The 15,701-nt window shown below is 42.9% G+C and overlaps 6 protein-coding genes across 6 annotated transcripts; 3 read left to right on the top strand and 3 right to left on the bottom strand.

Annotated features, from left to right (window-relative positions):
* Window positions 1-246: 246 nt before the first annotated feature.
* On the top strand, window positions 247-3,820 carry Bfra_006584 (putative mfs transporter protein; the record flags this gene model as incomplete). The annotated part of the gene is made up of 6 exons (XM_037336953.1): window positions 247-484; window positions 601-1,043; window positions 1,096-1,869; window positions 2,570-2,997; window positions 3,028-3,118; window positions 3,416-3,820. The coding sequence occupies 6 exons, from the start codon at window positions 247-249 to the stop codon at window positions 3,818-3,820; spliced, it is 2,379 nt and encodes a 792-aa protein (XP_037198319.1).
* Window positions 3,821-4,189: 369 nt separating this feature from the next.
* On the bottom strand, window positions 4,190-5,203 carry Bfra_006583 (uncharacterized protein; the record flags this gene model as incomplete). Its single annotated transcript, XM_037336952.1, has 2 exons — window positions 4,190-4,700; window positions 4,764-5,203. 2 exons carry the CDS (start codon window positions 5,201-5,203, stop codon window positions 4,190-4,192), a joined length of 951 nt encoding a protein of 316 aa, XP_037198318.1.
* A 295-nt stretch (window positions 5,204-5,498) lies between these two features.
* On the top strand, window positions 5,499-9,365 carry Bfra_006582 (putative ankyrin repeat protein; the record flags this gene model as incomplete). Its single annotated transcript, XM_037336951.1, has 7 exons — window positions 5,499-5,652; window positions 5,710-5,889; window positions 6,133-6,157; window positions 6,211-6,600; window positions 6,642-6,854; window positions 6,908-9,229; window positions 9,281-9,365. 7 exons carry the CDS (start codon window positions 5,499-5,501, stop codon window positions 9,363-9,365), a joined length of 3,369 nt encoding a protein of 1,122 aa, XP_037198317.1.
* A 612-nt stretch (window positions 9,366-9,977) lies between these two features.
* Window positions 9,978-10,940, bottom strand: Bfra_006581 (uncharacterized protein; the record flags this gene model as incomplete). Its single annotated transcript, XM_037336950.1, has 6 exons — window positions 9,978-10,092; window positions 10,148-10,260; window positions 10,317-10,351; window positions 10,397-10,572; window positions 10,628-10,773; window positions 10,824-10,940. The coding sequence occupies 6 exons, from the start codon at window positions 10,938-10,940 to the stop codon at window positions 9,978-9,980; spliced, it is 702 nt and encodes a 233-aa protein (XP_037198316.1).
* Window positions 10,941-11,639: 699 nt separating this feature from the next.
* On the bottom strand, window positions 11,640-14,279 carry Bfra_006580 (putative protein rna12 protein; the record flags this gene model as incomplete). The annotated part of the gene is made up of 2 exons (XM_037336949.1): window positions 11,640-13,972; window positions 14,039-14,279. The coding sequence occupies 2 exons, from the start codon at window positions 14,277-14,279 to the stop codon at window positions 11,640-11,642; spliced, it is 2,574 nt and encodes an 857-aa protein (XP_037198315.1).
* A 292-nt stretch (window positions 14,280-14,571) lies between these two features.
* Window positions 14,572-15,273, top strand: Bfra_006579 (uncharacterized protein; the record flags this gene model as incomplete). The annotated part of the gene is made up of 1 exon (XM_037336948.1): window positions 14,572-15,273. One exon carries the CDS (start codon window positions 14,572-14,574, stop codon window positions 15,271-15,273), a length of 702 nt encoding a protein of 233 aa, XP_037198314.1.
* Between the last annotated feature and the right edge of the window lie 428 nt (window positions 15,274-15,701).

Below are 15,701 nucleotides of genomic sequence, written 5' to 3'. Positions count from 1 at the left end.
TTTATCATCTTGATAAGATGGAAGTTATCCTAGTCATTGTGATGTGATGTGATTTGATCCATTTTCATGCAATTTTGACACCACTTGATGTTTTTTCCACATATGACGAGGATGACGATATAAGTATATTGACGAACCCTCATTCTTTATCGCTTTCGAAGAGTTCCTGTTCCTTTTTCATTCCTCGACGTCGAAGTATTTTTTCGTGCACATCGGGCATACAATCGATCCATTGCAATTTCCGTAATGTCGCACACAGCGCCACAACAGGCACTGTATGATGAGAAAATCGCAGTGAAAACGGAAGGCAATGGTGGGATGGACAAAAATGAAGAAAGGATTGGAAATGAGAGCGAGGTTTCCGATGAATCTTTTGCGAATCCAACGGGGATAAATGAGAAGGCATTAGTCAGGAAGTTGGACTTGAAACTATTACCTGCGCTTACATTGCTTTATTTGTTGAGTTTTTTGGATAGGAGTAACAGTATGTTTCACTCCGTTTTCTTTGCTTTGATCTTCTCTCTTTCTTCAGAACCAGGGTTCAATTGGAAGTTGCGGATTGATAATCAGAATAATACTGACCGGAATCCAAACACGCAGTCGGAAATGCGAAACTTGATGGATTAGCGACGAGTTTAAACATCACCGGGAACCAATATCTATTGACACTGACAATTTATTTCATCGGATACGTTCTCTTTGAAGTGCCTTGCAACATCATACTTAAACGCACAACACCCAAAATATGGCTTCCAACACTCATGCTTCTATGGGGAATCGTCGCGACCTTAATGGGAATTTCTACAAACTATGCGGGATTTCTAGCTGCAAGATTCTTCTTGGGTGTTACGGAGAGTGGATTGTTCCCTGGTGTGGTGTTCTATCTGTCAATGTGGTATAAGAGGACGGAAACACATTATCGAGTTGCATTGTTCTTTTCTGCAGCTTCGTTGGCTGGTGCTTTCGGTGGAATCTTGGCTTATGGCATTGGGTTCATGGATGGAGTGGGAGGATTGAAAGGGTGGAGATGGATTTTTATCATTGCAAGTTTTCTGAGATTAAGGGTTGAAAAGGATTGTACTAATCAATGAACAGGAAGGACTTCTGACCGTCGTTGTCTCTCTCTTAGCTTATTTTTTTATCCACAATTACCCCTCAACCGCACCATTCCTCACCGAACCAGAACGCTCTTTTATCCATGCGCGTCTCAAGTCTTCCACTGACGCAACCAATAATGAACCCTTCACTTGGGCCAACGTCCGCGCCGCTTTTGGAGATTACAAATGCTGGCTCTACAGTCTCGGTTTCCACACAATGTCTCTACCCCTCTACACCCTTTCTCTTTTCTTTCCTACCATCATCTCAGCCCTCGGCTACAAAGCGGCTACCGCACAACTTCTCACTGTCCCCCCTTACGCATTCGCCACAGTCCTTACAGTGATCATCGCCATCCTCGCAGAAAAAACTCACAAACGCGCTCCTTTCATTCTCTTCTCCTCCTCGTTTGCAATCATCGGCTATATCATCCTTCTCGCAACTCCACACAGCAAACCCGGCATTTCCTATCTCGGAACCTTTTTCGCAGCCGGTGGAATCTACCCGAGTACCGCTATCGTACTTTCCTGGCCCGCTGCAAACGTAAGTGGACAAACTAAACGGGCCACGGCGACTGCGATGACGATTACGATTGGAAACCTGGGGGCGGTTTTGGGAACGCAATTGTATAGGCCGGCGACGAGTCCTAGATGGTTTTTAGGTCATGGATTTGCATTGGGATATTTGGTGGCGAATTTGGTAGTCGTAGGGACGTTGTGGATTTGTTTGGAAAAGGAAAATAGAGAGAAAAAGAGGAGAGAAGAGAGTGGAGAGGTAGGAGATGAAGTTTTGAAAAACGATGAGGATATTAGGTGGATTTTTCAGACTTGAGTTCGGGGGAAGAATATTTTTGTTTTTGTTTGTCTTCATAGTAAATTCATACTTTGATTTTATATTTTGATTTTCGGGTGTTGGAAATGCTGTCGTGTCGTGGCAACAGAGAAAATGATACGAGACTTTTCGATGTTAGAGAATCGGCCAATACTCAATTTGGTGTTACGAGAGAGTTATGCTCCGGGTGGGAAATTCGAGAGAAGATGGCTCGCCTCGGCAAGTACAGAATCAACAAGATAAATGGCCGTACTTGGTTCGACCGCCCAGTGCAATATACGGAAGGAAACCTCGTTGCACATGATCTTCGTGATCTCTCGTGTATAGACATAAAACAAATTTTCTTTCACCAATTCCAGGGAGAAATGTACGAGAAAGCCATACTTAATCCTGTCTCTGTGGTCAAATCAGAATAGGGATAAACCTATTGATAGATTCGAGATTTCTACAATGGATAAAACTGTCCGAGGAAAAATATTTTCTGTGCGGTATACTCCATTCTTTGCTATTCATAATACGGGTTGTGTAGTCGATAAATCTATATGTACAGTATGAAATTACCTAAATCTCCCACTGGACAAATTGGTTGTGCACATCTACCGGGAAGATCTCACTTGTGGCACCAGCTCACCACATCACCCAGAATGGCGATCTTGTAGATGGTATCGAAGGCCTACAGATCATATGCCAATTGACTCCAGGAAGGAAAGCGCCAGCCGAAGTAAACTATTACCTTCCCGACTATAGGGCCTTGTGTGCGGCGGAAAATGCCACGCATACTCTACACAATATCCACACTCTCCGAGGAGTTCCGGTGCGCGATGCTCGACTTTGGTCGCGATACCTTGATGAGTCAATTACTCTGTTTGGCGATAAGACAGATGTGGTGTTTGCTGGTCACCATTGGTCAACCTGGAATGACGATGAGAATTTAGTCCTCCAGTTTTTATCAGAGCAACGTGATTACTACGCCTACCTTCATAATGAATCGCTTCGTCAGATCAATGATGGACAAACTCCTTTGGAGATTGCAGAGAATATCCAGGTGCCTCCTAACTTGAGTGCGAAAACGTATCTCCAAGGCTAATATGGTTCCGTCAGCCATAATGTGAAAGGTGTTTATGACAAATATATGGGTTGGTTCAATGGCAACCCAGCCCATCTCTGGCCACTCCAACCCGGTTTGTCAAATGTACGGGTGGACGTCAAGCCGTTCTTGACCTTGCCCACGAATATATTATGAATAAGAATATTCGATTCGCAGCTACGCTTTTGGATAAACTCGTGTTCAAAACTCAAAATTCAGTGGAAAAGATAGTGATATTGCGAAGCAAGCAATGGCAGCCCTGGCTTCTGTGCACAATACTTTGGGATGGGGCTCGGAAAATGCCACCTGGCGTAATTTTCATTTGACAGGCGCTCATGAACTGCAGTTCGGGCCTCAAAAAGTAGATCTTACCATGTCACCTGAAGTATTGCTGACATTGAGCTGTTCGACACAATCGCCATCAAAATTGAAGGACTCGCCGCTTTCAAGAAAGCAGAGGTGTATTTAGAGAAAGAAATAACCATCGATTCCATGGTTTCCGATGTCCAACAAATCAGTAAGCCGAGTGCTGGTTGGCACTTGAGATTAAGCAATGCTGCGATGACAGGCCATGCCATTCCATACGTAGCTTCTTCAGAAAAGCCAAATCCGGGGAGTGACGTGACTATCTGGTTAGATCATGTGAATCTTGCAAGATTAGTTGGAGCAACGGCTCTGGGAAGAATTCCAGTTACTGTGGATAATCCACATATCGCTCTCACTACTGCTGGAGACGTAGATGCTTGGACGAAGATCACAGCTTTGATCAAATTGCCGACTGCTGATTTCAACATTGTTACGCCTTGATTACAACGACCAATATATCGACTGTTTGTCCGGCTTCTTCAACACCTGCGGATTTGAGGTCGTCAATTTTTGACTATGGTAGAAATGTGGAAAGGGAGAGAAACAGTTCATGTAATGAATTATGAAATATTGATGAGGCTATTGAATGTGACTATAATTCAGTGAGATAGCTCGTTCACAAAGCTTTATTAATATCAATTCTGATTCGTCTTTGTATCTATTTCTGCACGTGAGGTTCACTCTTCACGAATATAATCCGGACTTCAAGCATAGGGACGGACTCGTCGGACAATTCCCCCTCGCTTATTCCCAGTTCCAGTATCCAGGTTGGATAAACAGCAAATCCCAGCATCCTCCTCAACAATCATGTTATTTGAAAAATGCATTCAAATCAACACCATCTGAAACCCCTACAAGCGACCAACTTCCCTGTCCTACGGAAACATCGTCTATCTCTACATTCATCTCGTTGACATTCTTCAATCCGTGAACGCCTACGACTGCTTTAGCGTTGGAGGCTTGAGTCACTTTACCAATTTTAATCCGTTGGGATGCAACTTCTGCTAGTGCCGTTTTCCATGTTTTTTCGAAGATATCCATCATTTCTTGTAAAGACGGCTGCGGTAAAGATTGTGATGCTTCATTAGTTGTTGAATCAGACATAGCTTGGCTTTTTTCTCTGTCTGAAGAGTGTGATAAGACTTGACTTTCATCTTCATCTAATACAGACACTTCTTCAATGGTTACCCTTTGCAATTGATACTCAAGGTTGTCGATGCGATCTCTAACGACAAGACCCGCTTGGTTTATCCTTTTGTTAGTATCGTCTAATCTTTCGATGACTGATTCGGTTTTATGGGTTTGCCTCAAAGCAACCGAACTAGAGTTTGAGAGTCAGATTAGTCAATACGAAAAATTAGAAATACTAATGTTCTTTGCTTACAACGTAGCCATTTGCAGTGCAATTGTGAACGTCCCTTTGCATGCCACCAATTGCCTGTTGAACTCCAAAAGTTCCTTCTCAGCCAAAAACCCAACCCTGAACCTATCTCTCCAGTCCATTTTATTGTTCGAGGGGTGTCTTATCCACTTTACTAAATTTTCTCGAAACGCCGTACATATCCTGTTGCAATTTTTAGCCGCGGTCTTGAAATTGTCATTGTCAATCTCGCTTGGAACTCCTTGGGCTTGATTGCTTTTTTTCGCAGTGGCGTCTAGAGATGAGAGAACATTGACAACAGAGTTGAGATCATCTACAATAGGCTTGATGGTCTCCCCCGCATTTTTTACAGCACTGAAATCATCGCGCAGGAGTCTGGCGCTATGGAAAGCAGCAACGATAATGCCAACAACTGCACTGCCGGTAGCAAGAACGTCTGCCATTCTTTGAGACTTGATGATTTGAGAGATTATTAAAGTAAATCGAGTAAATGGAATGAATTGTGAATTTGCATGATATACAAGTGATGTTCAGATTGCGGCTGAGATAGCTGAATACAGGGGTTTTGCGAAATCGCCACTGCAGCCTAGCGCACATAATTTAGGCTGTCAGCATGGCGTTCTGAACTATATTTAGAAAGCTCAGAGCCTCGATCACAGGATAAAGTCTATGTTTAGTCCTAAAGACATATTTGATAGAACTTGCTAGAGACTCACGTAAATAAACGTCGACGTCGCCATGGACTCTCACGGGGTATTACCGAATAGACTCATGAATTATGGACAAACCAGATCCCACGAGCGTCATAATATCACACAAGATATAAGCCACATTAACGCTGAAGCAGGCTCCCGCCTCTTCGTTGGAACGAACATAACATACGAAGCAGCAGGTAACTATCCCCGAGCTCAAATTGATATGTCCAGAATTTCTGACGTTTGATTACCAGTGCCGATAAGAGATGAGATCTTGAAGTGGCTCGATCCAGAAGATCTAAGAATCTCTCAATACAAAGAGCATACTAGGTATCGTGAAGACCGAGCAGACGATACAGGGGAAGACTTTCTCAACGGTGATTTCAAAAAATGGGCGTCCTCGAACAAGAAATTTCTATGGTTGAGAGGACAAGGTACGTTCACCCAACTTCGTAAACAAATCCTCGATATTCAGTATCTTATATAACCCAATTTAAATGGATTTTTGCATTGTTCAAGCCAGCACAAAAATTGTAAGGAAGATGTTCAAAATAGTTCTGAACAATAGATTTATACTGTTCTAGCATTTCAGACTGTACTCGTTCAATGTTCATCTCAACCATTCGATCCGATTCTGATCAATGAAGGGGATACGAAGTACTGACGATAGTAAATAGTTGGGTCCGGAAAAACTATGATATGGTGATTACTTACATTTGATGTCTCAAAGCAAGAGAAAATACTAATAACTGCAGCTCGCATCTGATTGAGAATATTCCAAATATCTTGAGGATTACCTCTCCGGGAGTCACTTCAAACAATGCTCACTTAGTCGCCTTTTATTACTGCTCATTCAGCGACAATTCTACCTTCGATGTTGGCAATTTTCAAAGATCAATCATCGCACAGCTTTGCGACAAATATGGTCTTTTGCCTGAGTTAAAAGAGCTATATGAGAATTGTAAGCCATATCCTCCTTCGACGGTCCAGCTAACAACATTGCTTCTGTCAATTGTTAGCTCCCTCAAAAGTTCCACCGCCACATTGACAAACTCAGAAAAAACTGAAGCCTGTCGGAGTACTACTCTGGTCATTGATGGATTGGATGAGGTCCCCCTGGAAAGCCACGGGATGGCTATCTTCAGGTGATTGAGAAGCTGTCTTCTATCCAAGATCTGAATTTCAGAATCGTCGTCGTGAGCCGCGAGGAGGGTGATTTGAAAGCATCCTTCTCTAAAGATTACGGATGGAGATGGCTCATACGAGATACCGCACACGTAACACTTGACATTGAACAATTTGTTCAGGCACGTATCTCCAATCATAGGAGACTTAATTCTCAATCTACCGAGATCAAGACTCTGATTTCTCGAAGACTTAGTCAAGGTTCTGAGGGAATGTAAGTTTTCGTTTGTCGGCATTGTTCTCCTATAAATGTATTAATAGGTACAGGTTTCGACTTGCGGCACTTCAGATGAAGGAACTTGAGTACCTGACTCGGAACTTGAGAGTGATTCAAAAGGCAGACCTTGAAAATATCTTTCTCTCATTACCTAGAGACCTGGATACCTTTTATGATTTGATCATAAGTCGTATGCCAAATAGTTTGCTATCAGAACTCGAGACGGTTTTGAAATGGCTCATATTTGCAGCTCGACCATTATTTGTGGAGGAGATCGTGGAAGTTTGCACTATTCGACCTATCATAAATGGACTACCCTGTATCGGAAGTCGTCGCCATGCTCTCGATATTGTAGAAAGCCTTCCTGGCCTGGTAAAATTAGAACCGCCAATAGCAGATGATGTGGAGATCGTGCCCCAAGGAGTCCATATACTCAGCATTGCTCATTTCTCAGTCCAAGAATATTTGTGCCCAATTCACGACTTCAACCGTCCCCCTGGATTGTTTCGATTTACAGATATATATAAGGAGCACCAAATGATAGCACAAGCCTGTCTTTCTTACCTCCTCCATTGCTTAAAAAGTAAAGATGGGCGCACTGCTGCTTTTCATTTACGAGAGTATTGCTGGTATTCTTGGTCCATGCATATGACAGCGACCACAGATTCGCATGATTTAAAAGCACGGACTACGGCGGATTCTTTGCGCTTGCACAATAGCATTGCGAACCCTATTCTTTACAAACGACGCTCAGAGGTTGTGTCTATGGAGGCTGCGCGCTTAAGAAGCTTTGCGGATATATTCACTCCAAAGATGTACGCAGAACTTCTGGTTGCCCTTCAAGATTTAGAATTCCCGTTCGACGACTCTGGTGTATCTGAGAGAAGCATTAATTCCCAGCAAACACCTTACAAAACGATTCTAGGACACTGTCCAGACGCTACTAGGCTTGTAATTTTGTACCCATCCAACAATCCTGACTCGCCGCTCAGGTGCGGCATATGTACTGATTCGCTTGATAACAATCCAGATTATGTTGCTTTATCGTATGCATGGGGTAAATATAATGAGGAAATGTTAATGTTGAAAGTATACGGCAATGGATTTTCTCTACGTCTGAGGCCAAATTTGCACTCTGCTTTAGTACATTTGAGAGAGGAAACTGAGCCTCGCATGCTCTGGATAGACGCAATCTGTATCGATATGCAGAACTTTGAAGAGCGCAGCTTCCAGATAAGGTTAATGGCACGACTCTATAGTCAGGCTCAGGAAGTCATAATGTGGCTTGGTGAGTCGAGAAATAGCTCAGAGACAATAACTAGCGAAGCTAAAGCCATGAGCGTGCTGAACATGGAGACCTCACTCGACGGGAACCTGACTCCTTATTGGGAGACTTGGGACTCAGTAGATGCCTTATTCAGACGAAGTCTATGGTCTAGAGCATGGACGATACAAGAGTCAGTTGTGGCGACAAAACTAACAGTAATGTGTGGCCAATACGCTTCATCATTTGATCATTGGCACGACATACGAGAATTGCGTCGCAAAAAGCTAGACTCAGAGTGCCGGCTACCCCGCCTCTTGTCAAATCAACGTTTCAAAGCGGACGAAGCCGCGTGGGATGCCGTAATCGCCGTTCAGGCTCTTAGAAATCGGTATAGAAAAAATGGTAGGATGGAACTCGAACTGGCAACCTTACTTTTTCTGTCTAGACGGCATATTTCATCCGACTATCGAGATAAACTATATGCGCTCTTAAGTTTACTGGGCGATAAAGAGCGATCAGATCCTCTTTTGCATCCAGATTATAGTCTTTCTCCAGCGGAGATGGCCCACAAACTAACAGTGTATGTTTCAAAAAAGTATCAAAATCTCACTATACTTGAGAGTTCGTTTGGAGCCGATAATTCTGAGAATCTGTCATCGTGGACCCTAGATTTATATGCGCTCCGCCGACCAATCGTCCATGAATCTAGTGATGCCATACAGCAAAGCACACTGCAAGACTCACACGATGCATCACAAGCATATAATGCTGGAGGCAATTATATTCTAGACGATCACCCATTTACGTTCTCTAGCGACCTCAAGACTTTAAAAGTATGGGGTGTTGTCATTGACTCCGTCATAGATTGCGACCTAGAACTGCGGCTTTCTGACAATATATACTGGGAAAGCTCAAGGGGAAAAACCATAGCATTTAATTGCCGACGATACGTAAGATGTCTTGGCCCGGAGAGTGTTAGAAGAGGAGATCTAGTGGTCGTGTTATTTGGCAGCATTGTGCCGTTTTTGCTTCGGAAAATCCAAGTTGATTGTGTACAAGCTGAACCTGGGCCATCAGGAGGACGGTACAAGCTTATTGGGGCTTGGTGAGAATGTCCTTTTCTATTCAAATAAACAGAGCTAACATTCGATGCCAGTTACGCTGAAGGTATCATGAAAGGTGAGATACTGGAAGCATATCAAGCTGGTGACAACGAGGGGCAGGAGTTCTGGCTTGAGTAGACTAAATATGGATGCATACAAATAATTTTGACCATGGCAAACGCAAGCTGAATGCTCCTAACGAAAATGCAACACTTCAATTGGTACTTAAAAAGGAATTGAATGGTAATGACTAGCTGGCAAAATAATGTTGGTACTACAAGAGTTTGAATGAGTATCCTCTCATTTGATTTGTCCGAAGGATATTTGAAAAATTGGATGAAAATAGTTCGTATACACGTGTCAGATATCTACTAATGCAATGCATGTTGCAATATCAGTAAGTTTGATCTGGGAGCTGAGATTATCAGGATAGGGAGGGTTCGTTGAAATGCAGATGTTCAGTTTGAGCGGAGAGTATATGTATGTACTCAGATGTGGAAAGGAGAGACAGCAGATGTTTGGAAAGTCAGATCACCAATTTCATTATAATATGAAGATGTCAGATATCAAATGAGCATATCATTGTATTACTACTTCATCCGACTTAGACATCCCTCAAGATATCAAAGCCAATGCGCTGATACACAATTTAAGGAGCTTTTGATCAGAATATTTCACGAAACGAATATTGCCTATCCCGCAAATTCGAATCACCGTCACCATATTGTGCACCATACTCCTACTCGTGAATCAATTACCTTTCTTAGGTTCCCATGTCATACGATCAGTCTGGCATATTGTTTGGTCTCCTTCTCCCCAATACACGTTACCACCAGTGACACTAAGATCATCACTGATTTTCCAACTAGATTATCAATATGTTAGTCCCAAATCGTGAATACAGGGATCAAAGAGCTTACCTGTCACTGCACCACGAAGCATCAGTTGTTCGAGAAGTGATGATAACATTCTCCCAGACAATTGGTCCAAAATCCCAAACAGCGCCACCACTTGGACGGAAGTAAAGTCTGACCTGTAGTATTAAATTAGTATTTGATTATCTGAAGAACAGGATTTAATCAAGCTTACAACGTTCAACTTTCCAGCAGTGGGAACCTCTTGTGCTGTTTCCAGATTAGTACTGCTAGCATACTTGCAAGGCTACTTACGAATATTTACTACGTCAATCTTTGTTCTAGTCTTCTGACCAGCGTTGATGCTTTGGGAACCAGGTACGATAGTGACATTGTTGATAGTAACATGAGTTGCAGTATTATACTCAAAAGTACTGTGAATCTTATCTCCAGGCAAAATGTTGTTATCTGTGGCAATACCACCGCTACCGCTGCGAAGCTACCCGTCAGTTTCATAAAGCCTTGTGCAACGACAGAAGTACATACTGCATCATATCAACTTCCCATTTACCGGGGTTGTGATCGCTGAGACGATTCTCATGAGCATAGTCGTGAGCTTGGTTGGTGCAACCTGCTCCAAACTGATGTCTGCCATCCTTAGAAAATGGTGGGACAGTGAGTGAGGCCTCAAACTAGGTTTGTTAGCTAGCTCAAATGATCAATGAGCTAGGTTCTAGCTTACTTTTGTGATATCAATATCGGCATGAGGACCAATAGTAAATTCGTAGCCTTGAACATTGACCAAAACGTTGATGAGAATGAAGCACAAGGCGACGAAGAATTTGACTTGGGAAGCCATTACTGTTGTATTAAGATAGAATGAATTGTTTGTTGGAAGTCAGTGAATGTTTGTGTGTTGTAAAGAGTTGATGATTTGAATTATTCCAAACTGAAAAGACGGGCGACTTTAAAGGAAGGAGGAAGATTGCAAGTGCAAAGTTGCCTCGCTAAGGGCCCGCTAGTAGTGTTCGCTTGTTACTTGTATTGCAAAATTACATAAGTGGTATGATCGTTTAGGTGAATAACAGGCGGTAGCCAGTCAAAGCTCTATGTAAATTTAATACCATCACCAGTAGCCATACTCTCTGCCTACACATGTCTAACAGTTTCCAATTCAAGCTCGACTTCAAATCACATTATGGTACGATTATAACCATTATGATGACAGTATTTGAAATTGTTGGTCAAAATACATTCAATAATTTGGAGCGATCCTCTAATGGAGTAGACCTGACGAAGGACTCTTAACAAATGCCCTTAATTGATCTTGTATTTTTGAGGTGATCTCACTCCAGTGAATCAAAGTCGAGCACAGTGATTTGATGGAATGCTACAATCATACGAAGATTCAAGAGCAAGTTATATATTGCTGGTTCAAAAGTTACAATATTTTATAGTCTAACTCATCACCCGGATATTAGACAGCAATTCATATTGCAATTGAGATACTTATACATTAATTGAGTTGGGTATATGCTAAATATAATGCTCTTTTATCTCAATATTCGACCATCAAAACCTTCTTCAAAGAACCCATTTCCTTTTCCCAAGCCTCAACCTTTCTTTGACTCGCCGCTAATTTGTCCAATAGATATTGGATACGAGGACCAACCTCATGAGGCTGCTTAGGTAAAGTACCGAGCATGACTAATTCATTCTCGTACTTATCAATACTCTTCGTCTCAATCTTAGTCAGCTCAGTAAGTACTGCCAAGTCAAGTCTGCTTCGTAATACACGATCCTCACTTAACATTTTGAAAGCAGCTTGATATACTGGCTTCCCGGCTTTGATGCTTTGTGGACGACCTTTGAAGGTCTTGATCGTAATCAATTCCGCTGCGGAGAGTGCTTCGAGAACATTTTCTCCGTTCGATGCCGATGACGTAAGGGATGATTTGAATGTATCAGAGAGCAAGACCTGATTATATCGTAGAGTATCGTTCTCAGCAAGAGAGTTGACCAGGTACCATGCTTGTTCGACTGACCATTTCCTGTCTCCCTTCTCAGCAGATAATAGATACATTTTCATGATCTCTGAGGCGCTTTGCTCGACAATCTCAGCTACGGCGCGTTTTGGAGTTTGTCCAGTTTTCAATCGACGTGCCAAGAATTCTAGATCGGTCAACCGGCCACCTAGGACTTCGATGCACTCATCCAGTTCTGAAAGATCTTCTCGGCGTTGAGATTCCGAAAGCTTCTCTGTCTTGTCTTTAGGGTTTTCTGGATCGTTTTCTAGATGACTGATAACGAATTTCTTGGCTACTTGAGGTGTGATATCACCAAGCGCTATCTGTCTAAAAACTCGATCTGGAAGCGCTTTACTCAAGGACTTAGAGTAAGATATATCGTTTGTTAGGAATATGACATGAGCAATGTTAGAAGTAGTGAGACCAGCTGCCCATTCCGAGATCTTGTCGTAAACGATGCTACTGTCCTCATTCTTGTGTAGAAAATTGTCAATGACGACCACAGGTCTGTGCTCTGGATGTGCTTCAAGCCAATCGTCGTCAGCTAGATTAGCGTCCTTATCGTCTTTCTTTCGGTTTTGTAAAGCCACCTGTTTTAGAGCAGTTGCAGTGTTTTGCCAAATTTTGGCAAGTTGTGAGTCCAACGTTTCTGAAAATCCAGATTTAACGCCAATTGTACCCTGTGCAGCCAAATCGATCAAACTGCTGAAACTGTTCATCCAGGAGAAAACTGGACGATATCCAACAGTGGCAGCGGCTGCCGCAATGGTGGCCGAGTCGCCTCTTGCTTCTTGGATAGGTTTGCAATCTATAATTAAGGTATTTGGTCGACCTTTAAGAGCTTGATCAATGATGAGCTCTTTCTTGCCTGATCCTCTTGGACCTTGTACAACGATAAAAGTATCGGCAGTCTCCATAAGCCAAGTTTGTAAATCTTCAATAGCTTGCTTTCTATCATCCCAAATGGCACTAAGACTTGCTTCTTCTGCTTTGTGCACACGAAAAGAGAAAACGTCCTTTGCTTGACTTGCGAACCATGCATAGATCTTATTGTCCTTCAGACTGAAAGCATGATCGATATGTGCCTTGATGAAAAAGGTTCGAATCGGATCAAAAACCGCGACGGTTACAGTAGCAAGGATTGCGGCTACAGCTGGAATAACGACACGTGGGTGACTGGTAAGCCATTCTCTAATATGATGGGCTTGCATCTTAGCCTCAAATGATAGTCGAAGTATGGTGCCAGACTTTCCACCACCCAGTTCCTCAGTAACCTTCAAGCCATGTAAGCAATTTCTAGCCATGATCGAGTGCCTAATATTAGCAAAATCAAGCATAGCAAACTTTGGTAGCACTTTGGAATCCGAAGGCTGTGAAGAGATCTCTGCAATTTTTCCATATTTCCGGAACAAGCTGTAAATAACCTCTTGTGATAGTTCGGCTACTTCGCCGCCAGGGGTGGAAGGCACAAATTCAACACGGATCCGAGTGCTTGGGAATCTATACAAATCCTCGAGCCAGGGTTTCCCACGTACAAGTTTTGCTCGCATTTGTCGAAAGGGATTGAACCAAGGCTTGATTGGCTTCTCCTTCAAATATCCTGAGATAAGCCCTTCTATCTCCTGAGCCGTTATGCTGCGATCGTGTGAGAACTTGATGAATGCGCCCCCCTCCTTAAGTCGAGGTAGAATCTCGGTTACTTTTAAGGGGACGCTGGGGGGTATCGCACGCTCCACTAAACTCAGAGGATCGTATTTGGAAAACACTTTATTATTGAACCGATAAAGAATGTCTGGTAGGCCTGAATCCATTCTTCCATACCAAGGTATTCGAAGAAGCCATCCGAGCTTTATTGGAAAAATGTCTTCGAAAAAATACATCAGCAAGCTGTTTTGAACTCATGACCCTATCAAGAAGTATGAGAACTCACTATCCAAGAACAGGATTCCCTCATTAGTTCCAGCAGTAATGTGCCCACTTTCATTCTCCCCAATTTGCGTACTCTCTCTCCTCACACCTTTGATGCCCTTCGATCCGTCATACCTTAGTCCTTTCAGACCAACTCTAGCAAAATTCCCGACATTGCCAAAAGCACGCGTTTGAAGCCTGGGAGAGCGCGGGGTACGTAACGCCGGTACGCTCGTAGGGTTGAACAAGATGCGCCTGTTCATAGTTGCGCCTACCTCTGAAAGTATATCTTCATGATTTGTCGTACCATTTATACAGGGATAGATCTAAAGAGAGAGAAATGAGGTTCCCTCGAGCATTAGTTGGAAGAAGGCTCAAACCAAGCCAAACAAAAGGCGGGAAGCAGTGTCGTCATACCTCGAAAAGAACTGACAGCCTTGTCACGTGAAAGTCGGTTGGAACTTCCCCGCGTGTTTGAATTTTTGTTTTCAAGATCCACAAGCTTCAGCCTCGTAGTCCTCAAAAGACGAATTTCCAACGACAACAGCCTATACAATGGGCTGGTTTTCATCATCTGCTCCCTCTGCGGAAAAGCCAGCTTCCTCAAATTCAAATGATCCAGTCTCATCTTCCCTATCTTCCGCACCCAAACCTCAAACGAAAACTCTCTCTCGCGATGAAATTGCAGAACAAGAACTGAATTCTTTTCTGCGGGAATTGGAGGCCGACACCCATCCTTCTAGTACAAAATATAACCGTGTACCTCGGATACCTCCACCAGAGCCTTCCCATTCTCAAACTTCCACTCAAGCTCCTCCCCAAAGTGATTCTTCGGAACCGCTCTCTATCCAACTCCTTCCCACAACCATGTCCTGCCGCACAGCCTTCGATGCAGCATTCTATTGCCAGTCTTTTGGCGGCCAGTTTAACAATTTATATCGATATGGCTCTGCGCGAGATTGTAGCGAGTCATGGTCTGACTTTTGGTTTTGTATGAAAACAAGAACGTATGCCGATAATGAGAAGGCCAAACTGATCAAAGCACGATGGATTGAGAAGGAGAAGAGAAAATATGGAGATCCGAGTGATAAAAATAGGGAGTTGGGGAAGAGCAGTGAGGATGTGTGGAAGGGAAGAGAGCAGAGGTTAGAATGGGGAGAAGCATTTTGTGTGGAAGAACCCAAATGGACAGGAAGTGACGATGAATGGAGGAGGATGGAGAAAGAACACAGGGAGGCACAAAAAAGTAATTTGTGAAATGAGCTCAAAATACAAGTATAATATTATTTGAATCAGACATATGAAATGTCTTGATGTGTAACAGGAAGGGAATTGATTCGGAAAGAAAGCTTATGGTTTTCATGAAGGCGTTGAATGTTTTTGGTAGTGAGTCATAAACTATCTTATTGTTCTAGTAGTACCTAGATAACTGTCCATATAACGAGAAATAATAATTCCTCCTTCAAATTCCGGGAATACAGCTGCGCAAATCCTTTATCGAACCTAGCCAATCCCACTGTGTCGCCTTATTCTTTCCAATCTTCGAACCAGAGTAATATATACAATCGTGTGCCCCGTGATAATCATCCCCGGAATGCGCCTTGCCCAAACCAAAGTATTGCCCTTTCTGCACCTAACTCAAACCCCTTGATCAGGCCAAACGCGAATCTACCCATAATAATACA

The sequence above is a fragment of the Botrytis fragariae genome (genome assembly GCF_013461495.1).
Source record: "Botrytis fragariae strain BVB16 chromosome Unknown tig00000000, whole genome shotgun sequence".
NCBI lineage: Eukaryota > Fungi > Ascomycota > Leotiomycetes > Helotiales > Sclerotiniaceae > Botrytis > Botrytis fragariae.
The sequence above is the reverse complement of the archived record's forward strand: the minus strand, read 5'-3'. Positions and strand labels throughout refer to the sequence as shown.